The 24,350-nt window shown below is 43.5% G+C and overlaps 1 protein-coding gene and 1 long non-coding RNA gene across 11 annotated transcripts; one reads left to right on the top strand and one right to left on the bottom strand.

Annotated features, from left to right (window-relative positions):
- Nucleotides 1-803: 803 nt before the first annotated feature.
- On the bottom strand, nt 804-19,502 carry LOC121361259 (protein fem-1 homolog C-like). 10 transcript variants are annotated; one of them, XR_005956320.1, is made up of 4 exons: nt 17,793-19,062; nt 4,267-4,427; nt 1,495-1,616; nt 804-920 (listed from the first exon to the last, which is right to left on the bottom strand). XR_005956320.1 is itself a non-coding variant. In XM_041481768.1 (4 exons), exons 2-3 carry the CDS (start codon nt 18,334-18,336, stop codon nt 4,279-4,281), a joined length of 693 nt encoding a protein of 230 aa, XP_041337702.1. In that variant the 5' UTR covers nt 18,337-18,504; nt 19,193-19,502; the 3' UTR covers nt 804-1,616; nt 4,267-4,278. The 10 variants fall into 10 exon arrangements, 8 of the variants coding, with proteins under 8 accessions (XP_041337702.1, XP_041337701.1, XP_041337703.1 ...); XM_041481768.1 differs by adding an exon at nt 19,193-19,502 and having other exon boundaries at nt 804-1,616; nt 17,793-18,504; XM_041481767.1 differs by adding an exon at nt 19,334-19,502 and having other exon boundaries at nt 804-1,616; nt 17,793-18,504.
- Nucleotides 19,503-19,686: 184 nt separating this feature from the next.
- LOC121361260 lies at nt 19,687-22,919 on the top strand. Its single transcript, XR_005956322.1, has 3 exons — nt 19,687-19,706; nt 19,792-20,044; nt 22,482-22,919. It is a non-coding gene; the product is annotated as an uncharacterized LOC121361260 (long non-coding RNA).
- Nucleotides 22,920-24,350: the final 1,431 nt, after the last annotated feature.

Raw genomic sequence — 24,350 nt, 5'->3', positions numbered from 1 at the left:
TGAACTTCTACCATGTTCTTTGGCTATATTTTGTAGTTGTACAAGTTCTTTATTTGTGTTAGGTTCTCACATTGTTTTAGTGGTGGCACCACCTCTTCTTCCCTTTATATAAATTACTGGGAAGGCAGAAATTCTCTGAGCCAACCCCCTGCCCAAGTTGCTTCCATTTTGATTAGAGCCCAAGTAGCAATGTCCTCTGTATCAGAATCAGACTTGCTGCCACTACTGTCATTAGTCGAGGAGTGAGAGTGAGCAGGCGGCGCAGTATGCTTTTTTGGGTGTGTTGGAGCAAGAGTTTGCAGGGGTGTAGGGGACCGAAGAGAGTGTCAGGAGGTACATGGCAGAGCTTGGCTAGAGGGAGGCAGCAGTGGAGTGGCAATAGCAGCACCACGTGTGGCACAGCCTGAGGGGGACTGAGGCGCGTGGAGAAGTGGGGTGCCACCGTGGGGGGTCTCAGAGGTGCCGTTCGGGGGTCCCTGAGGGTGGGTGGGTGGTTGCAAAGCCTGGGGATGCGGGCAAGGGAGAAGCGGGCAAGAGGAGGCGGTGGGATTGGCAGGGGCTGCCACTGCCACAGCTGGCATGACGGGGCGTACAGCGTGGTCTGCCGGAGCTGTGGCAGGCAGGCAGGCAGGCAAGGAGAAGACCGCTTGCTGTGGCAGGAATGGTAGCGGGGGTAGGGAGACACACGACGGGGCTGAGTGGCACGGCAGCAGGGGTGGGGGGCAGCGGCAGGGGTGGGGGCGGGTCGCAGCTGGCTGTGCCGAGACGTTGGGGGGGGGGGGGGGGGGGCTGGAGACGAAGGATGGGAAGGCCCCACGGACCCCACGGGCATGGAGGGGGTGGGTGGGTGTGGCGCGGCTCAAATTCCACGTTCCCTGCCCCAAGAAGGGGGCCCGAGGGTAAGAGACGGCGGTTGGACCCTGAGAAAGCAGAGGATAGGATTCAGAGACTGAGAGAAAAGGAATGTTATCTGCATTATTAGCATTTGATGAGAGAGTCTCTGGTGGGAGAGATAAGGTTGGAATGCCCTCAGCAGGGGAAGGTTGCAGAGAAATTGAGCTCTTTATATTTGTCTTTTCGACTGATTTGGTTATAGAATGAAAAATAGGTAAAAATCGAGTTACAGAAAAATCTTCATTTGTTTGGAGAGAACATATTCTTGTCCCTACTGTGTCCCAAAAAGAATCTAGAGCGATAGTGTGTGTGTTAGTATCTGGAAACTGGGAAATAATCCATTTTATAAATTTTTTCAAGTTAGTTTTTGAGAGACTGCCTTTAGAGAAAGAAAAGCTGATAGCAGATAGGATTTCTAGGATTTGTAAATATAAGTCTCTTTCGTTCTGGGATTGTTTTAATTTACTAGGTTTTGATCCCATACTGATATAATTTCCTATTCCCCGCCAGCAGTAAAAAGAGAAAAAAAAAAAAAAGAAAAAAAAACCCCAAAAAGGACCCAAGGTAAAAGCGCACAAAAAAGGCTGTCTTAAAACTTACACTTCTTCAGCCGAATGTGGGTCAAAAACTGCTGGTGGGTGGTCTGTCGTGCCCGACTCCTCAGTATCTCATCCCAGATGTCGATGTGGACGGTCGTCGGATGCCTCTTCAGATAACTTCTTCTATAATGGAAAACTTATCTTCAGGAGGTTGTAGCAAACTGAGGCAGTAACTATTCAAGAAGAATGCTGCTTCTCTGGAGTGCCAGGATGCCAAGCACGCCGTTCAGAGCACCAAATTTTATTACGGCGGGGGTTTTCGAGGTCTCTCTGACCCCAGCTGCCATAGGTGTCTGGATAGCTAAGTCTTGCTAAGCACAACCTGTCCGGATCCCTCAGGCAGGCTCCCAGTTGCAGGCAATCTTAGCAAGCAGCTCAGCTCTTAAGCGAGATCAGCTCTTTGGTGAATTCAGCTCTTTAGTGATTTCAGCTCTTTGCTTGCTAAGTGCCTCAGCAGACGTGGGGAGAGAGAAGAGAAGGCTGTACGAGGTTCCAGAGGTGTCTTTATCAGCAGCATCTGCAAAGGGTGACTTCTGCTGAACAGCACAGAAATAGGGGTTTATATAGGGTATAGGGGTTTTGGGAAACAGTCCAATAGTAAGGGTCGAGGCGAATATAACCTATCGTCTTACAGAGAGATAACAAGGGTCCGAAGGCAGAAGAGGGGCTTCTTTGGTCCAGTCATCATGACTAGGCATTTATCTTAGGCTGCTGACCACCAGGGAGGCCTTGCAGGCCCTGTGTCTCCTACATCCACTGAACAGAGAGAGACATGGTTCTCCCAGGAAAATCCTGGGAAGCTGTGTAGAAGCTGTGGGGAACTTAGAGGAAAGAATTCAAAAAATTATTATCTCTCTTTCTGTAACCATTATTCATAGATATGGTTCTCCAGAGTGTGCTATTCATAGTTCACCAATAGTGTGAGAGGTTTTCACTTTGAGACCAATCAGGTATCAGCTTAGCAAGTCAGACTATAAAAGTCGCAATTTCTACCTAATAAACAAATTTTATTTCGCCTTCTGATGACTGAAGTCATTCATTCCATCTCTGACTCAACAGCATCATCCCAATAAGTAATTTTACTGGTTTTATAAAATAGGTAGGAGCCGGAGGAAAGCCATATGTGGGAGGAGAAAATAGAACAAGCGCGGAGAATCGCTGGTGTAACATAACCAGAGGTGGTACAAAATTGGACATATGCAAAAGGTTGGGGATTAGGCCAAACGGTGAGGGCTTCCATGCAGGTATAATAACACAATCACAGAATGAAAGCGGACTAGAGCCCCAAGAACTAGACCTGTTAGGATCGGTACTTGGGAATTATTGCTTGTTTTTTAACTACTTTTTAAACTCAAAATCAACTGATATGAGGAATGTCCTAGTCCCACGACCCAAAAATAATAGTGTGATCCTTAATCCCAATTCTCCATGGTATCAGAATGTGATCAAATATTGCCACAATTGGACTTATCCTGGAAGTGCTGGTGAAAATGTGACTGTAAGAAAGCTTCCATCAGGTGTCTTTTTAATCTGTGGGGATAGGGCATGGCTTGCAATTCCGAGTAATTCGTTTGGTGGTCCTTGTTACTCAGAAAAGTTAACCATGTTTGCCCCTAGCATGTGCGAAATGCTGAATCAGACTATTTGGAGAGCGGGACATAACAAGAGAACTAAAAGAGCAATCACAACCTTGGCACCTGATTGTGAAAATCACATAGAGTTTTGGGGCGCTTCAGCACAAATAATAGCATCATTCCTCACTCCAGGTGTTGCTGCTGCTCAAGCTTTGGCTACGCGTAACAAGCTGGGATGCTGGACAGCCAAACAATTACACATAACTTCAGCCATTTTAAATCAGATGCTCACTGATGCAGACAGTATTAGACACGGCACACTGCAAAATAGAGCTGCTATAGATTTTTTGCTATTAACACATGGGTGCGGGTGTGAGGATTTTGAAGGAATGTGTTGTATGAACCTCTCTGACCATTCTGCCTCCATGCACAGGAAATTCAAACTACAGGATAAAATGAAGAAATTGACAGGGGGGTTGGATGAGTGGTTTGAGGGATGGGGAATAAATGGATGGTTGAAAGATATCGTAAAGGGAGCTTTATTATTACTATTAGTCATTATTATACTGCTTTGTATTATTCTATGCATAATAAAATTGGCGACTTGCTTGGCAGAAAATACAGTAAAAGGGGTTTGGCAGGTGCAAGAAGAAGAAGAAGGGGGAATTGTAGCAATGTATTTGCACAGATTAGGCCACAGTGTGCTCCAGCCAAACTGCTTTTAGTTATTCTTATCAGCACCCTCTGGAATTTGTCAAGGTTACTAAGACATAAATTGTGCTAAATTAGGAAAGAAGAGGCTGAAAAACAAAATGCCAACACCACAAGAACTAGATAAAGGAGGGCGGTGGAGCACCTGGTCTGTAACCGATCACATATCCTGAAAAGTGCGTGCAGAGCACGTGGACAAGATAGAGGCACCAATCAAGAAACGCGTGATCGACATGTGCAGTAGTGTTAGAATGTATAACTAGAACATAATATAAAAAATAAAGTGGCTTCTGCTTAATCATATTGGTTAGTTGTCCAGGAGTCCGGATCTCCCGCACAGTAACAGCAACAAGATTAATAGACAAGCACACAAAAAGAGGATGATTAACATACTAAAAGGCGATCACCGACCAATGCCTCCCCTCGTGGGCCAAAACAAAAGACAAAAATGGCGCCTGCCCCCCCCCCCGCAGTGGACTACACAGTACCTGGAAAGCTAGTTAGTCGAAACAGGAGCTATTCTGCCAAAACAGTGGCTCTCTCAGTTGCAGCAGCGGTCCCGATGCAGGGGGCTCCCTCCCCCCGTGGTGGCAGTGGTCCTGGCGGCAGCCCTGGTGGGCGCTGTGTCTTGTGGCGGGGGTCTCGGCAGCTGCAGCGGTAGCAGCAGTTGCGTCATTCTGTGGCTGCAGCAGCGGTTACCCCTTTTTGCAGCTTCAGCAACAGTTACCACTTGCCGCATGTTTAAGGAACCAGTCTACCCTTTTCCCCAACGGAGGTAAACCTGCACGAACTTCCGGCGGCTCACCATTTTCTGCTGAAACCATGCTCCTGCCATGATGTGGGTGGTATGGAATTAAACAGTGCTAGAAACTCTACCCCTCCTTTATTCTGTACCCAGGACAATACCACAGCAAAAGAGAAAACCCCAGAGAATAGTCTGTTTTACCCATGATGGGAATCAGTCAGTGAGTGATCTCTACCCATCCTTATCTCAGTTCATGAACCTTTGCCATATTTCCTCTCCCCTGTCCAGCTGAGGAGGGGAGTGGCCGAGTGGCTTTGGTGAGTGCCTGGCATCCAGACAGGGTCAGACCACCACACACAGTACTGTCCATACTATTCCTTATTTTAAGAGGAAAACAAACAGAAAACCCAATCAAACAAAAAATAACCCCATACAAACTAATTTGCTGTTCAAGACCTCTGATTCATATCAGTGAAACCTATCAAGCCCAGATAGTTGTAACCTGCAGCTTCTCAAACTGAGTAATGTACTGGAAAAGCCTCTGAATTAGGATGACAATGCCGAATTAACTCACATTGGAAGCATTGCTTTAACTACTTTCTGCTTTTCTATAAACGTCTTGAATTCTACAGGTATCTATGCTATTTTCCACAATTCTGAACAAAAAACAAAAGAGTTTTCTTATCCTGTTTAACACCACCACCACCCCACCCCATACTGTTCAGGTTAAGAAAATACTTTCTTTCCATTTCTGTGGCCCATATGTTCTTCATAAAAGTTTGAGGAAACTGTAAAAGTCAGATCAGTAAAACAGTGGCAAGAAGAAAGACAACTAAATGCTCATATTTTAAATTCAAAACTATTGACCATCTGTTGCAGATTAGCACTTGTCTAACCCCAAACATCTTGTTACCTCTGAGATGGGAAACATGTATGTTTATGAAAATTCAGAATTTTAGAAGCATATAATGTACTTGGGCAGGTGGAGGGAAACAAAAATATATAGAGCTTATTTAGCGAGTTTGCAAAAGTACAGAACACAGTTTGTAACAGGAATGTAATTTGCTAGGTAGAAACACCTTAGAACACATAAGAATTTAGTTACTAGGTGAAGACCATAAAGATAAGAAAACTCAGTAAAGCACAACTCAGGTATTACTGAAACCCATAAAGCAGAACCATTTGCTTAAGGAGCCACCAAGAACCAGGCTCCTAGTTTTGGCCAAGGCAAACTGACCTGAGAGAAAGCCAAACCTCCACCGCACCTGCCCAGAGACAAGGTCAAGCAGCAAACACCTCAGGAAGGCATCCTACTTCATGAAGAAGACCCCTGCCCACGACCTCCAGGGGGCGTGGCACCACAGAAAACTAATTATAATATGAGGCACAAGGAGGTGGAGAGTGGGCAGGGAATGGGCGGGTGTAGCAATGTATCTGAACAACTTAGGCCTCGGTGTGCACCAGCCATACCGCTTGTAACTGTTCTTATCAGAATTTTCTCAGGGCACTGTGGAATTCATCAAGGTTACTAAGACATAAACTGTGCTAAAATAAGAATGAAGAAGCTGAGAAATGGCATACAAGAATCGTAAGAACTAGATAACAGAGGACTGTAGAACACCTGCATGGTAACCAATCACGGATGCTAAGAAATGGAGGCAGAGAATGAGAGAACAAGACAAAGGCACCAATCAAGAAGTGTGATCTTAGTAGTTTGTAGAATCTGTAAAAGTGTGTCTAATGTAAACAATGAACGGCTTCTGCTTGATCATATTGGTCAGTTGTTCAGGAGTCCTGGTTTACCCGCAATATATTGGTGACGCACGACATGATAGTGAATGTGTTAATGAAGTAGATCAAAACTTTTAGACTCTAAAAGAGGAGTTCTTAGACCCTTTGGACTCTGAAGGCAATCCTACTGAGTGAAAAGGCGGGGGCCCTGGTTGGAGACTGCCGTGGCTGGACCGCGGGGGTGGGGGGGGGGAATCGGAGGACGACTCCAATGGAGGAAGGTGAACGCGCCAGGAAAACAGCTCTGGAAATAATTTGTTTAAGCTGCAGCTGTTACACTGGGACAGGTGAGCGACTGGGGCCTGGAGGATGGGAAAGGCGATGTCAAAGGAAGAGCAGGCTGCTCTAAAAGTCCTCCAGCATATTCTCTCTAGGAGAGAGGTTAAATGTGACCCTGAAGTTTTGAAAAAATTGCTAAAATGGGGTCAGGAGAAAGGGTATTTTACTAACCCTAAAAGCATATTCAATACCTCTGAGTGGGAAAAGCTCGGGATGGCCCTTTGGGATGCAATCAGCGATGGGTTCAAAGACACTAAGGGATTGAGTACAACATGGAAATTAATTATAACAGTTTTAAAACAATTAAAAGCGGAGAGGACAGCTGCAGCCGGAGCAGCAGCAGCCCTAGGGCCAGACGATCCCGTGATGGCTTTTCCAGCATATGCCTCAGAGTTTTTCGCGGGGGAGGACCCAGTAATACCCCCTTCTGCGCCCGCGGAGCGGGAACTGCAGGCGCAACAGGGAGTCTCAGACAGTAACAACGCGGTCCTACAGCTCGCACTGGGTCCGCAGTCTGCATTGAAAGCGGAGGGGGTGGAGGTGGATCTGCCGCTCCTTCCTCCGGCACCGGGTTTACGCACGGGGTGTCCTGTGGTGTCCCCTGAAGAGTTAACAACAGCTATGGGGGGACGAATCTTTCCCCTGCTACCCCCTTCGCTCAACACCTTAGCAAAACAGTAAAAAGCAGCTTGAGAAAGGAAGTTGAACATCAACTCAAGGATTGGTAGCTTTGACCAAGGGAAGCTGGGACATCACCGTCATGAGATTTATAGTCTTTGCAAGTAAAAGGTGGACACAAATCTGGAGTCTGGACCTCATCAGCTGGAAGACCTCTTTCTTCTTTGGGAAGTCGAACCCCACTATCTGGGGATACTCCTTCCCAGGGTACATCCTGAGAAAAACTAACTCACAATAGTGTATAGAATTGTGACGTAAAAATTGGGAATAGAAACTGACAGGAACCGAAACTGCTGAGAAAGCTGTGTGTACCCCTATAAATACCTGTAAGCCTCAATCATCGGTGTGCAGTTGGAGGGAAAACTTCCCCCACTGTACCCAGCGCTGTTTTGCTCATACTTTACCATATTAATTAATAAATTGATTGTTGCTTGAATATTGGCCTAGTCAAGCTTCTTATTTATAACAGCCATCTGACTCATCGCCGCCCAGCCACCGCGGCGGGTTGTCGAATGAAAATCGCAGATATACAAATGCAAAAGCTTGTGCCGCTCTGAGAAGGAGAAAGTGCGGTGGGAGCGAGAGGCAGCCCGCGCTGGCTCCGTAGCCCGGCTAGCTCAGGCAGGGCTTGAGATGTGTCAGAACAAAGGGGCGTTTATACTAAACTAAAGACTCTGATAAGATTAAATTCTCGATTCGAAGATTTACTAGTCTGGGCAATTAAGAACTTCTCTGAACTCTGGGACTCTGTTCATATTCGGCTTTTTTATATTCCTACTAAGAAAGATAAGGCTGCAGCTGCTTTGTTTTCAACGTGCCCTGTAATTAATGAGATTTCGTTAAACAGCAAAGCTAGCAAAGCTATCTCTGGAATTTCTCCTGCGTAACAGCATGTGCCATCTTTGACCCCCACTACCTAGCTAACACCACTTTTGGCCGCTTGTAGTACCGGAGGAGAGGGAGGGAGCCGTGCCCTGAGGGGGGAGGATGACTCCCTCGACTTTATGCGTGAATATAACAGCGTCGGGAATAACAGTCCTGAAAAGGCAGCAGCCTCCCTGAACTTTTAACTGAAAATTCGGGCGAAAAACCGGGTGTCCCGGTCCCAAAACCCGAAAGGCTGTGCCAAGATCTCTTACATCACTATTGGGCATGTGAAGCAGATGTATTCAAGTCATTTTGGCTTGACAATTTGACCATATATGACAGGCATGCTCTGTTGGGACAAAATGGCGGCGCCTTACAGGGAGTTGCCGTACAACAAAATGGCGGCCCCCTACAGAAAGTTGACGTACAAGAGGGCGGCCCCCTGTGCCGAGCATGCGCAGTGCGGCAGACGCCATTTTATAGCCATCGAGACTACTGACCTCCAACTACAGCACCACCTCTGGCCGCTTCTATTATTGCAAGGAAAAGGGACGACAAAAAGTTCTCTACAGGAGCACCGACAGAAGAAACAAATCTATAGAATGCAGCTCAACCATATCTAAAGAAAGAAACCAATTTATTTCCTCCAGATACCAGAGACTTTTCGAATTTTAAATCAAGTGCTCATTCAGAAAAAGCAATTCTGCAAACCCAACCAGCAGGAAACCCAAAGGGCACATATACAAAAATAAGACGGGATATCCAAATCATTAACTTCATCCATAGACCACCTCACACAAAACATTGCCGCAATGCAAACAGAAGCCATCAAAACATGCTTCAGAGATGAAGAAGACTGGCAAATATCGCTCAGAGCCCACAAAAAACATAAAGTAACCTAATCAATGTCTTAGGTGCAAAAAGGGAAAACACCATGCAAATCAGTGCTATTCTAAATATGACATAGATGGAAATCTTCTACTGGGAAAAGTATTTTCCAGTGACAACCATCTGAAATTTCTCCAAAGACAGAACACTTAGGGAACTTTAATGTTTATAGATAATAACTTTCAATAAGTTGAGTGTTGATAAGATCAAGCAAAGTTAAGTTTCACTACATTTAAGTCTAAGTACTCTTTAGTTACATCTTGTCACTTTGATATTCTGTTAAAATTAAGTTTATTATTTCTTGCTATCAGAATTCATTCATTCCAAGTTTAAGTGTTGTTTAATATAACTTGTCCTAGGTTTTGTTAAGAGTTATTTGTCTAAATTGTAAGATATGTAGTTATTTTTCTAGAAAGATAAGACAGCTCTGATTGAAACAGCTGAGATGAGATGCTGACAAACACCTGTTCATGAGTGGAAGATGCAGTTTTTTATATCATCAATTTCATTGAAAGTTCTATTCTTCATTACAGTCTCTGCTGATTTTGTCTTTTATAGGTGATTTTGATAAATAGTAACTGTTATTAATATTACATTAATGTTTAAAAAATGTTGTCTTAACTACTTCAAACATTTGCTGCTGTTATATTGATTGTATAATGTGAATTCCCTGATTTTTGTAGATAAGAATTATTTACAAGGTATTGTTATAGTATTTACAGCCAGCTTCCATCAGCCAGCCAGCTTTGCCATCTCTTTTCGTGATCACCTATAAGACACGTGTCGTTTCAGGTTTCAGGATCCTACCATTTTTTTGTTGTTGTTCTCTAGCTGTTAATGCATCTCTTAGACCAGGTTAACTCTTTGGCTGGTCCCTACACTAACCTTATGGCTGGATCTAATGCTGTTTCATAATTTTAAGTATTTTTCAGAGTTCTAAGAAAAGATATTTGAGCTTAATTGAAAGCCTCCTCCAGAGTGCTGGTCTTGTAGCTTTCTTCAGTTATGACAAAGCACTTTATAGAGAGTCCAGCTGCAACATTAATTTTTTTTTCTCTGGGTTTCATACTGGGTAATCAGTCTCTCATACATCTGCATTTCCTCTACCTTCACACTCTCAGTGTCTAGATCCAGGCTCACAGTCCTGTCTGTGATCACTTTCAGATCTTTGAAGAAGAGGTTTGCTGTGTTTGAAGCATCTTTATCCTGAAGGAAACTGCAGAGGGATTCGATTAACGTCTTTACTCATGACTGTTATTCTTACGAGCCTTGTTTTAAAATGTGTTAAAAGACATCCACCAATTAGAGTTTGGGCTGTGGCCAGGCCCTAATTCTACTTGGATGGGATGTTTAATAACAAACCCAGGTGTTTTCTGCATCAAAACTAGATTTAAGTCTCTTTGACTTGACAATTTGACCTTGTTAATATGACAGCTGAACCTACTTAAAAGTGAGCTTGGGGAATCGTTATCCAGACATGATTTTCCAATTCTCCATTGATTTGAGATTTACCAGCTGTTGCAGACTCTGGGATAATGGTTCAGTGTTATAATGCTTATTAATTATATAATTTCACATGTGTTATTGATTAGGTGTATTGTCTGATTAATTCATAATTGCTGTCAGTTTCTTCTTCATTACATGCATTGTTTTGCTCTAGTGTTTGCTCATGCTAATAATCAAAGGGTGTTAGTGGCGACAATTTATGTTGTTATCTATCTCTACATAATTTTGCAAAGCAGAACTAATCAATATTTTGTTTCTTGTATTAGAGCCCATTTTTCACTTCTAAGATTTTAAGAAAATCCTCCAGTCCCTGCGGGGGTGTGAGTTTGCTTGTGTTTCTGCAAGTACAGAGTCTGGGTAAATTTCCACGAAGCGCATGAGACCCTATCAAGTGCAAGAAAATGCCGACCACTCCATAAGCAGAGAGGAGAACACATGGATGTGAATTGCACAGAGATTCCGACTGGCACCTGACAACTTGTGCTTCACACACAGAAAATTGTGGACTTTATAAGTGTGAGAATCAGTAGGGTTGTAGAATTTTTGTTAGCTGATAGCTTAAGGGAAATATGGGGTTTGATTGAATGTTATACTTCTGCTTTTTGGCCTTATTTGCTCTTAGTAGTGCAACTTTACTGGTTAGCCTACCTAGAACAAATGTTTGGGTGACTTCAGTTAATGTTTTAGGTTTAGATACTTTGTGTTTATCTACTGCTACTCCAAGAAAATCCATTCTCTACTTGCTTGGTCAGTGTACCAGAAGAAATTTGGCCTGTACCAGAAAAGATCATCAAAGCTATGTAAGACACCTTGCAATGGGCATTGCTGAACTTTCCAGGTCATATTAGCACTCATTTTCCCCCTCATAAGCCTTTTTCTTTGCATCAACAGGTGGAAGAACTGCCTTGGCTATTAAAGCAACCTGTAGAAGGCCTCATGGTTTTTACTGATGCCAGTCGATAAAACTTTTAAAGCAGGCCTTACTTGGCAGGGCAAAGGCAAATGGCTCAGTGAAATCCTTGAGGTGAAGGGACACAGCAGGTACTGAAAGGACTGCTTGATAAACAAGAAATGGGGGAGGATGGGTGTAGGAGCGATGGTGGGTAGGATGGTCAGGACGGACGGAGACAAGAGATCTCTGAACCCAGGTCTTGGAACTTGCAGTTTATTGCAGAGGGCGTGGGTGCAGGGGCCCTGCTTGAAGCTGCCAGCCGCAGCTCGGAGCAGGCCCAAAAGAGGAGCCCCAAAGAGAGAGCGAGAGCGAAGAATAAGAGAGAAAGAGAGGATGGAAGAAGAGTAAAAGAGGACAAAGTTGCTGTTACAATACATCTTCTTCTGTGCTGAATATTCTAATTTTCACTACCCAATCTAGTACAAGATACAAATCCAATAGCATTTACATACAGCCTATAAGAATCATTACATTACCATACTGTGTTACATTTTAAACACGAAAAACTACTCTTTGGACTCCTTCTGCCAAGCTAGTAGGGTCTGCTCTGACTCTTGGACCTGTCTGCAAGCAGAGGGTATTGTTTAATCAAAAGGGGATTACCTTCAGCTGGCTATACTATTCTTTTCCAGTTGTTCAGTAACTAAGGCTTGGTATCTCAAAGCTTGCTTTCATTTCAGTCTCGCTTATAGTTTCCATATTCTCAAAATCTTTTGCCAGGCAATCATATTTATAAGGCTTTCTAGTTTCACCTTCCCCAACACATGGGCTGAGCCCACAGAAGAGTGCTGAAAGCAGTTCATGTTATGAATCATCTATGGTTAGTAGGTAATTGTAGTGAACTAATCAATCAGCGCCACCTGAAAACATCCATTGCTCTCAGAACTCTGGACACTTTTCCTATCCTTGGGTGAGATTAGAATATGTGGAGCATGGATTAGATAGCTGTGAGTTTAGAGGAGGAAGTTTCCCAAGTTGTGGAGAGTGCAGACATCAGCACACCCAAAAGTTCAGTACCTGTGTGGTGTTATCCAAAGTAACAGGAATAACAGTTAATTCCTCATAAACCTCAAGAAGCACTGGGCTTGTTTCCTTTTCATGCATCCTGGTGCCCGTGGGTTGTGGCCATGCAGGCTGTGCGGGAGGCAGGGTTGTTTGGGCTTTTCGGTGTTTTCTAGGGGTCCTTGTTCTGGATGGTGAATGAACTCTCTGGCCTTTTTCTTCGTGGAGTGTTGTTGTCTATCCTTGTTGTGGGGTGCTGTGTTTCTTCTCAGCTTTGGATTGGGTTTGTTGGTGCTGTATCTTTTTGCTTCCATCTTGTTTTTCAGACTCTGGCTCATTTGGTGGAGGAGCTCATGGTTTTGCCTCCCTGCTGGGGCTGATCTTTTCACACTGGTTGGCTGTGGGGGTCGGAGTGCTGGGTGTTTCTCTAAATTAACTCACCAGGATGGCATTGACAGAATATGTAGCTTACTTGGGGCCAATGCCACCATGGTAGATTCCTTTTGTTTATCCTTAGCCATGCCAGGAGATCCTTTCCATACATTTTTTAATTGGTATAATAAGTGGCTTTGCTGGGTTTGCAAAATGGGTAGGAGCCGGAGGAAAACCATACATGGAAGCCAGTAAGCCGAACGCAGAGGATTGATCGTGTAACATAACCAGTGGTGGTACAAAATTGGACACGTGCAAAAGGTTGGGGATTAAGCCAAATGGCGAGGGCTTCCAAGCAGATATGACAACACAGTTACTGAATGAAAGTGGACTAGAGCCTCAAGAACTAGACTTGCTAGGATCGGTACCTGGAAATTATTACTTGTTTTTTAACTACTTTTTAAACCCAAAATCAACTAATAGGAGCAATGTTCTAGTCCCACAACCCAAAAATAAGTGTCATTCTTAATCCAAATTCTCCATGGTATAAGAATGTGACCGAATACTCCTACAATTGGACTTATCCTGGCAGTGCTGGTGCAAATGCAACTGTAAAAAGGTTCCAACAGCTATCTTTTTAATCTGTGAGGAGTTTGAAGGAATGTGTTGTATGAACCTCTCTGACCATTCTGAGTCCATTCGCAAGAAATTCAAACAACTACAAGATAACATGAAGAAATTGACTGCGAATGACTGGGGTTTGGATGAGTGGTTTGAGGGATGGGGAATAACTGGATGGTTGAAAGATATGGTAAAGGGAACTTTGTTAGTATTAGTAGTCATTATTTTATTGCTTTGTGTTATTCCATGCATAATTAAGTTGGTGACCTGATTAGTAGAGAATACAGTAAAGAGGGTCTGGCTGGTGCAAGAAGAAGAAGGGGGAATTGTAGCAATGTATCTGAACAACTTAGGCCTCAGTGTGCACCAGCCATACCGCTTGTAACTGTTCTTATCAGAATTTTCTCAGGGCACTGTGGAATTCATCAAGGTTACTAAGACATAAACTGTACTAAAATAAGAATGAAGAAGCTGAGAAATGGCATACCAGGATTGCAAGAACTAGATAACAGAGGACTGTAGAACACCTGCACGGTAACCAATCACAGACACTGAGAAATAGAGGCAGAGAACGAGGGAACAAGACAAAGGCACCAATCAAGAAGTGTGATCTTAGAAGTTTGTAGAATCTATACAAGTGTGTCTAATGTAAACAATAAACAGCTTCTGCTTGATCATATTGGTCAGTTGGTCAGGAGTCCTGGTTTACCCGCAATAGGTGTGAGCTTGGGGGATCAATGTGTATTTAAACCTGAAACCTGTCTTAGCCAGGAACACACGTCTTTGGTGGAAATACCCGCCATGTGTCCCAGCTGGAATAAAACATACCTGCTTTACAATTTTTAATTGTAGTCCTTATGCCGCAACTCACCTCCTCCTTCACCATCATGTCGTGTTAGATGGTGCTAAACCTATATTTTACCTCAATGTACTATCCTACCTGAATCAGACTCAGAAATCATATATCCTAGCTGTTGAAAGGAGTTAAACAAAGAATTTTGTATTTTTGCCTAGTTTGGTAGCTTGTTTTTACTTGTTTTTATAGTTTGCCTAAACATTGTAACTTTCATTTTATAATTTAGTTTTACTTCCTTGATTTTGCTTAAACTTTGTAACTTTCAATCTATAGCTTAGTTTTACCATATAACCTCCATTCGTATCTTTGTTTAATTGCTATTTAGACTATTAGCTCATAGTAGAACATTGATAACAAGGGACTGAGAAGATGAGCAAACCTCCCCAGCTGTGGCTTGATTACAGTGTCCTAAGACCTTCAGAACACTAAATAAGTAGAAACCTGTCAAGATGAAAGACTCATAAGTTTTGCCATGCTGAGGCTAATTGCATGAGTCTCACGTTACCAAGATAAGAGGTGAACAAGTCAGCACAGATGGACAGTGCATGCAGTCATGGAAGTTCAAGCAGAGGACATGATGAGGAAGATGCTGGAATCATATAAAACACCCCAAAAATAAAGAATGCAGTTCTGACCAACAGACAGTAGATGACAATCTTGCTTCACAAAAACATAAAGGACCAAAAATCCAAGGAATTTTGAATTACGTACCTATTACATAGCAAGGGGGACAGACTTTGAGTGCAGCTTGGGGAATTCTTTGAATATTAAAATGTATAAAACCCCGAGGGAACAATGCCCAAGCAGGTGTGTTTATGGAAAGGGACACCCCCAGCATGTTCCAGTACTGAATAAAGGAATGTTTTCTTAACAGGTTATGCCATTAAGTGATTTTCTTTGAATCACTGCACTTTTGCACTTCCACAACATCTGCATTCTGAATGTTAGTAGTCCAAACCACAGGTGGATTATGTCTGTATTGTAGAAGCAGGAGTTAATTGCATGCTTTTTAACTATTTTTTTATCTCCCTGTCTCAGTTGTCATCCTGGCTTTTAGACCTCTGTGACTTACCTATCTTGTCATCTTCAAGTATTTGAAGTTTTCCTTGGAAGTGTCAACACTTGAAAACATATTTTCACATTTCTCTCAGCTCTAGAATTGTCCCTGGTTTTTAAATGTGAATAAAGTCCTATCTTACAATAAGAAAACCTACTGGAAAAGCCTAAGGGATAGTTCGAGTAATTTTGTCCGCTCACTTTCCCTGCTGTAACGACGGAAGATAGTTGGGTCTTCTTGGGCGTTCTCTGCACCCCCACACCCTCCCCCTACCGTCCCTGATGGGCAGTGCGATTTGTCCTAAAATAAGAACACCAGGTGGGAATTGCTGGAGGAACTGTCTGAATGCTCGCACAATTAATGCGTTCTAGAGATGGGGGAGCTGTGATGATTGCGACTGACTTTGGTACACATCGGCCTGCAAAAGTTTAAAATGCTGCTGGAGAACGGACCAACTGGTCTCCTGCGATTGCAGGCAGCTTCCGGGTGGATCCCTCCCCCCTACCAGGCAGGGACAGCTGCAAGGTACATCCAGCCCAAAAGATGGGAAACACTTTTGGATGGGTGAGTATAAGCACTAAGATCTGGTCACATATGTATATAAAATCCTAAAGTAGCTCCATAGATGCTTTATTATTGTGCATTCTGCAAGGCCAAAGACTGTAAACCTGTGTGTTTCTAGCTGAACCTGTTGATATTTTAACCCTTTACACTTGCTTATACTGCATTGGCAATATTTAGATACTGTATTAGCAATAAATCTAATCATAATCAGCCACATAATATCATACTTCTTGCACCTGACCAAGAGTCTTCTCTCTACTACTCCACCACACCTGGTTTCAAAAATACCTGGAAGAGAACCTCTAGTAATCTGCCATAACAATTTATGCATCATGTATGAGATGTATGAATATGCAACAGGCGATTGTTTTTAAGGGTTAATCCTCTGTTAACGGGTGTCCTTTTTCAGGCTTGTGATGTCCGTATCTCTTTGATTTTATTGCCTCATATTGTCCTAATCTCAATTGTTCAAATTTTATTACTCTAATTATATTACTATTTTTATAACCATTTTATTACTATTAAACTTCTAAAAATTTTAAAAACAAGTGATTGGCGTTTTTCACAAGCATTTTATATTTAGCTCATTATTCCAAGAGCCCAGTCTAGAAACATGACATTTTTATCCCACCACAAGTCCATGATTTATAGGCAACCTTAAATCCTTCCAAAGGAAGATTTCTTTTGCTCTGCCCACCTCTATGACAAATTTTTTGTTTATCTTTCTTTATATAAAACCCACATAACTCCATGACTTGCAGAAAAAAAGGCATATTTAATGGAACAGCTTTTTCAAAGTAATTACTCTCATATTTGGTATTTAATATTTAAAAATATTGTGCAGTAACCAAGGACCTACAGGTATTTCTGTCAAAATATACATGAAGTATATGATACTGTTAAAATTGTAATTAGCTGGAAGAGGGCGACTGAAGTAATATGCTACAGAACATTTTACTAGGAGATATATTATTAATAAACATATTTGTTAAAAAAAAGAAGCTGCTGAGACACAATCCTGGCTCAATGAGCTAAAAAAGTTAACCATAACCTGCAATAATCAACATGCTTTTTAGGCCAATATCATAGTCACATACAAGTTTGAGATGTAACAAAAGCCAGCAATTAGAAAAAGAGGTCCACATAAATATAATCACAGCAAAAAGGACATGGGTCTTCACTTTGAACAATGCATCAGGATAATTGTATACCAATGCAAAGATATTCTTTGTGATCTGTGCACCACTGTAAGTCGTTCTGTTGCAATCAGTCACATGAAGCTTCATCTCCTTAATCCTAAAATACATTTTTGTCTACTAACATTGGAAAAAAGGTCCAAAAGGATTCAGGAATTTGAGGGAGAGGAGGAGTAAAGAGGAAAGTGATTATTCATTTCCAATGTAGAAAATAATTATTCTCCTTTATGCATCTTTCCCTATTCTAGTCTTAGTGGCACAGGTAAATTTTACATACAGCATATTTGGTTTGTTAAGAAACAGTATAAAAAACATCCTAAATTTTACACAATATATGCTCACATTATTATTACTGTACAAACCTGCTAGAAATAGTTCCCAGCAGAAGTCAATTAACTCTTTGCACTTGCATAAACACAAAGTCTTTAGGTTAAAGTGTATCAATTTAGAATTACATTTTATAGCCACTATTAAATGAGTATGCTGAAAAAAATTGTAAAAAAAGCTAAATACACTTCATCTCTTACTGGAAAATACATTCACATTGTGAGACTAGAGGAATATTTTTGGATGTTATCCTCCTTGAGAATATGAGTAACTTCACTCCTATTTACTACAAGAAAAAATAAAACAAACTTACCTTTAACACTTTTTCTGTTAACATCAGCTCCTTTTTCAAGTAAATACTGAGCAATTTCTTTGTGGCCTTTGTAACATGAGATCATCAAGCATGTATGCCCATGACGGTTTGATACTTCCAAGTCTGCTTTGTGCTCCACAAGGTATTTTACTATTTCCAAGTGACCATCAAAACAGGCTGCTCTAAGCGGAGTTGAATTTGTTAGAGTTGTGTTGTTGACAGATGCACCATGATCCAACAGACACTGAACCACCTTCAAGTGTCCAGCAGCTGATGCTGCCCATAATGGTGGAGCACCTTCAATGATCTCACCATCAAAATTAACAGAACCACCAATCTCTATAGAAGCAGAGGAATAATCCAACAAGTATTCCACCATATTAACGTGCCCATAACGGGCTGCTATCAAAAGTGGTGTGGCACCGTTGGTTTTTTCTGACATTAGTAAGGCCACCTCTTCTCTGGTTTTGCTTGCCAGTAACTTGGAAAGGAGATGCAGCTTGCCATCACGAGCTGCGTTGAACACTGCTGTCTTTAGATCCATTTAGTTTGTACCTCTATTTCTTGAAGGATACACAACTGCCCTTTTCAGAGTCACAAACAAAAGCTTATTGGAAACACACAGCCCCAACTTTTTCTCAGATCAGACAGATGGGAAAACATGAAGATGCTGAACAAAGTCCTGACAAAGCAGAGGCTTCACTTGATAACTCTGCAAAAGAAAAAATTCTGGATGTTTTTACCTTCTACTTCTCAAACAAGTATGTACAATTACATTTTTCTACAGCTATACTCAAACAAACCACTGGTTGTGGTGCACCAACATCCAGCTGCCATTCATGGAACTTCCCTGGACTGCACAGTATCTCTTAAAGAAGATATTGATCAGGAGGCCAGATCCTAGCAGTGTGCTATGCATACCATTTGCAGGAAAACACTTTCTCCTCACAACATAACAAACCGTACACTTGTATCAACTTCTGCTTTTAAGCACAGCCTAAGTAAAGAACCATGAGCCCCACCCCCTCATGTCCTCTGAGGAGCCCCATGCTCACAAACACACGCGTCCCCGTGCTACCTCCACCCTAGTGGCGAGTGAGCAATTTCAGAGCCTGATCGGAAAAACAAAATACGTCCTTGCCACAGTCGTGTGATTTAGTATCAGACACCACCGAAACCCCAAATTTGCCCTTCCATCACAAACACCCTCACCCTGCCCAAAGACCCCCGCCTCCAAACCTCCTCCTTCAAGACAACGCTATATTTGCCTCCCACCCCACTCCCCTCCCCCCCCCCCCCCCCCCGGATTACCCCGTGCCTCGCTTCAGATCGTCTCTCTATTTTCTACCTCTAGTCAAACAATCACCCGCCTCCCAAACCACCCTAGAGTCCCCAAAAACCTCTTCCCAGTTCCCTCAGAACCGCTCCTCACACGACCGCTGGGACAGGGCAGCCTCCACCGCCTGCGGGGAGAGGCGGCAGCAGTGGCACTGCCGCGCCGCCCACAACAGGCGAGGAAGGACCCAAGGGTGCGGGGCTACCTTCCCAGGACGCTACCGGCTCTCTCCCACCTAAGCCACCTTCACACGGAAGCACCCGCCGCTTCGCCCACTCCATCCAGCTCCTCCACGACAGACCAGTCCCCACAGCGCTGAGCGTCTACCACCAACCCCACACTCCGAAACAGAGGAATCTACCAAGCACATCCCAGCCACCGCTGGGCCCAATGAGAAACACGCCTGAGCGCCGCCAGCCACTCGGAGCAGGGCGGGAGGCGGGACTACGCCGTCGCTCAATCTACGCTGAGAGTGGGGCGGTGCTGGCGGACGGTGGCGATGCGATAGCTGTCCTCTAGGGGGGGGTGGTGCTCCCCACCATAGCGCGTGCGGGCTGGCAGAACGCAACGGGAAGGAGGTAGGGTTAGATTAGCTGTGGTATGTGGGGATCAGGTACGGGGGGTTCTTTTTCCCCAGCCCGTGTCTTCTTTTCCTTTCTCTAGAATAAAACAAAGGGCAAGGCAGCGCTAGAGCGGAGCGTGCACCGGCGGGGAGGAATGTCACAGGGATGAGGGAACAGCGAGGGCGCACGGTACCTGGAGAGGGACGCTTCCATGGAGAGTAGCAAAAACCCGCAGGGCTGCAGGAGGAAATCCCTCACGGCTGACCATGAGTGGATCTGCTCAGCAGGTCCGGGCAATAAACCCATCCTTTGCAGCGAGATGCAAAACCTGCCCTGTCTGGAGAAAGAAAAGTGTATGTTTCCTCCTCAGAAATAGATCGGTTTACTGCTGAATTGGAGGGGGCGGGGAGGGGGGGTGGGTAATTCGATGCTCCATTTAGTGGGAGAGGCGGCCATGAAGGTTTGCAGAGCCTGCAGTTTGTAGGCAGACCTTCCCTGCCCACCCGTGCTGAAGGCCAGGGTGAGAGGCTGGTGTGGGGGCTTCAGTGCCCTGCTGTGCCTGTGGGGAGGGATAGGAGCCCAAATGCCCTCATCACAAAAATTTGCAACTGGCCCGTGCTGAGAAGACAGGACACAAAGTATAGAATTACAAGGGTAAATATTTCTTCCTGTGCATGAGGTGTCCCAGACAAATTTGGGCACTCCAAATGTGGTTTTACACAGGGTTCTTATACCTTTCAAGCATTCAGATACAACACAATTTGACAAATCACTAACATACACACATACATACACACTACCCATTAATAATCATAGTAAAATTTTGTAAAACTATATTTTTGCAACATTCTTGCTGCTTGTCTCTTGACTCAAATGTCCCTGGAGTCAGTCTTGCTAGTTACTTAGCTATGGATGCCACACAATGCTGGGAGGGTTTCAGACACACATTAGAGGGGCTACGATGCTGGCATTATCTTGATTGTCCAGGGGTATTCTTTATCCTTCATGCACAGCTCTAAGCTTCCAAAAAGCAGTGTCTTTATTTCCAGGGCTGGGCTGTCCTTAAGAATGTTTTACTTAAGCATGAACAATACCGAAGTCTCCAGTAAAATTCCTCTGCAGTATTAAAGTCTTATGTCTGTTAGCTTTCTGTCTATTAAATAAATAATTCATTATATATTAGACCAAATCAGCCATTATTAAAGAACTTGCAGACAAGAGTGGGTTTTGAGGTGCTGGCCACCTCAATAAAGCTACTGCCTGCTGCTGGAGGCTTGGGCAAAAGGCAAGGGCTTATCTAAACCTCCACATCCATTTGTAACACCTACAATGCGACAGGAACCATCAGTGAAAAGAACATAGTGTGTTCCTTCTTGTGGCAGTTGTTATACGGTGGAGTTTCCTCGGCATGGGTCACCTGTTCCTGTTCTTCCTCGTCAGTCAGACCAAAATTTTTACCTTTGAGCCAATTTGTAATTACTTCCAAGATCCCAGGGCTATTCAGGTTTCCAATCCAGGCGCGCTGTGTGATGAGGGCAATCCACTTACTCCATGTGGCATCAGTGGCGTGGTGGGTAGAGGGAGCCTTTCCTATAAACATCCACCCCAGCACTGGTAGTCAGGGTGCCAGGAGAAGTTGTGCTTCTGTTCCAATCACCTCTGAGGTGGCTTGAACTTCTTTAAAGACTGCCAGGATTTCCTTCTCTGTTGGAGGGTATTTGGCTTTGGACCCTCTGTAACTTTGGCTCCAGAATACGAGTGATCAACCCCAGGTCTCACCAGGCACCTTCTGCCAAATTCTCCAGGACAGACCATTGCTCCCAGCTGCAGAGTAAAGCACATTCTTCACCTCTGGTCCTGTCTTGACTGTGCCAAGGGCTACCACATGTGCAATCTCCTTGATCTGGGTGAAGGCTTGTTGCTATTCAGGGCCCCAGTGGAAATTGTTCTTCTTACGGGTTACCAGGTAGAGAGCTCACAGTCTGACTGTACTCAGGGATGTGCATCCTCCAGAAACCTATGGCACCTAGGAAAGTTTGTGTTTCCTTCTTGCTGGTAAGTGGAGACATCACTGTGATCTTACTGATGACCTCAGTGAGTATCTGATGCCGTCCTGCCACTGCTCCTCTCAGCTAGCTGATGACAAGGGGGGGGGGGGGCAGCAGATCCTCCCTCGAGCCCTGTGAATCCCAGCTACCAGCTGTTGGCGCAGCATAAAACACAAGGCAGCACACCGGTCCCAGGATAACTTTATTTGATGGTAAAACTTGCTGTCTTTTTCATCTCGGGACCCCGAACAAGGGGCAGACAGGAGCTTATATGTGGGGGCAGGTCTCAGGGGAGGGTACAATCTTTAACAAATCAGGAGAATTGGGAGTAAAAAACAAGGCGGGAACCACAATGTATAAACTAATAAAAATTCCAAGGGAGGAGAACAGTTTCAGTAAACTGATAGAGTTTGGAGAAATAGAAACTAGCAACTAACAACAAGAAAAGTGATGAAAATTCTGGGAAAAGGCAGGAACAAAAAGGAAACAGCATAAAGAAAACTACCAAATTACAAATCAAACAATAAATCTACTAGTAAAACAAAATACACACTGCAACACCGTCCATCATGCCACTTCACTCCTAGGAACTGGATCTCTCAGGCAGGTCTCTTCACTTTGCTCTTTTTGATGGCAAAGCTTTTTCCAGGACCTACACGTATTTCTGTCAAAATATACTTGACATTGTCTTGGGGATAGTTTTTTAATCCCATATCCATTTTAATTTTTGTTTTGTGTCCAGGGTGGTCGGACAATGGGACTCATTCCGAGAACAGCCTTATAAACACCTGGGCTAGAGAACATGGTACTGAGTGGGTATACCACATTCCTTACCATGCACCAACTGCTGGGAAAGTTGAGTGGTGCAACGGACTGCTTAAAACCACCTTGAAGGCACTGAGCAGGGGTGTCGCATGTCCTGGCTAGATGAGCTCCGCTGAATCCCAGCTACCAGTGCAAGCGCAGCACGAAAACAAAAGAGCAGCACCACGGGTCCTGGGGTGGAACTGGGGTAACTTTATTCAATGGCAAAACTCCCCCTCCCCAGCATCCCAGAATGCCAAACTGAGGGCAGACAATAGCTTATAAACGGGGGGAGGTCTCAGGGGAGGATACAATCTTTAACTAATCAGGAAAACTGGGAGTAAAAAACAAGGCGGGGAATACAATGTATAAACCAATAAAGAATTTCAAGGGAGAAAAACAACTCCAATGAACTAATGGGGTTTGGGAGAATACAAAACTGACAGGGAAGTTTCTGGGGGAAGGCAGGTTCGGGGAGAGATTGACATTTAATGGAAGGAGGAGTAAGAAAGGTTCTGGGAAAAGGGCAGGGACAGGAGGGGTTAGCAACTGGAAAGGGGAGGGGGTTTAAAGCTTGGCAGGGAGTAGCCAGGTAACAAACAAAAAACCAACACTTAACTAAATAACAATAAGGAATCAAGTCTAGTTTTAAAAACATAAAATACAAAATGGGAAACCTGTGCCACTCTAAAGGCAGGAAAAGGACAGCATAAGGGAATTACAAAATTAAAAATCAAACAATAAACATACTAATAAAACAAAAAACCACACCACTATACAGGGAGACTTTGAAAAATTGGGAGTGACATTTAGCAAAGGCTATGTGGTTAGTTAACACCCAAGGCTCCACCAACCTAGCTGGCCCTGCCCAATCTGAACCCCTGCATACAACAAGACAGGGATAAGGTTCTGGTGATATGCATGAGAGGTATGCTAGGAAAAACTGTTTGGATTAATTCTGCCTTGAGCAAAGACAAACCGATCAGTGGGGTTGTTTTTGCTCAGGGAGCAGGTTGCACCTAGTGGGTTGTAACAGCTGAAATGAGGGATGTGGGGACACATAAAAGGAAAAAATCTTAATTTCTTCTATCATCCTATCTCTAATACATTACCCTATCAACTAGGTTTTAACATTGTTTTCTAATTTTGGACTGGTACCTGGGTTGGTTTTTTTTTTCTGATATATTTTGATTTTTTCAGAATGACATCCCCGTTGTCATTTATTTTCAACAATCTGACATATTAAACTTTCCACAAACACCCCCTTCTTTAGCCAATGAATTGTCCAAAGCCAACCTATTTTGATACACTACAGTTTTTGTTTGGCTTTGCTGACTTGATATTAATTCCAGTGCATGAGCAACTTTATTTGTTATCATCTTTATGACTGCTTGGCATCTTATAATACAATTCAGCATATAATTTGGGGTCAATACTGTTATGAGTAGAAAAGTTGTCCATTTTTTTTAAGTTGCAGAGTTAACAAGTTAAACCAATTGCTGTTGTTAATAACTTCATGTTGTAATCACCTGTTGTTAATAGTTTTTCTTCAGTTACCTGTTAATGGTTAGAAATCAGCTCAATTGTCCCCCTGCTGCTTCCCAGAGGATGACACCTGAGATTTCAGGTAGCGGGGAGGAGGTGATGTCAGGGTTGGTATGCAAATTAGGAAGCTCCTCACCAAATCTTGCAAGAAAAACCCCTAAAACAACGTGCCGACATGGAATTAAGAGATCTAAGTGATATCTAAAGGTGAGGAACTTAATCCCGTGTCTGCTAAGATCCTTTTTACCTCTCACCCTAACCT

Source organism: Pyrgilauda ruficollis, unplaced genomic scaffold (assembly GCF_017590135.1).
Source record: "Pyrgilauda ruficollis isolate IOZ18807 unplaced genomic scaffold, ASM1759013v1 scaffold564, whole genome shotgun sequence".
Taxonomy (NCBI): Eukaryota; Metazoa; Chordata; class Aves; order Passeriformes; family Passeridae; genus Pyrgilauda; species Pyrgilauda ruficollis.
This window is presented reverse-complemented; position numbering and strand designations above follow the sequence as displayed.

Coding starts and splice junctions, on each gene's coding strand:
- LOC121361259 (XM_041481768.1), bottom strand. CDS start 18,336: ATGGATCTAAAGACAGCAGTGTTCAACGCAGCTCGTGATGGCAAGCTG. Junction 4,428..17,792: donor TAACAGAAAAAGTGTTAAAG/GTAAGTTTGTTT, acceptor CTACCGCTGCAG/CTGCCGAGACCCCCGCCACA.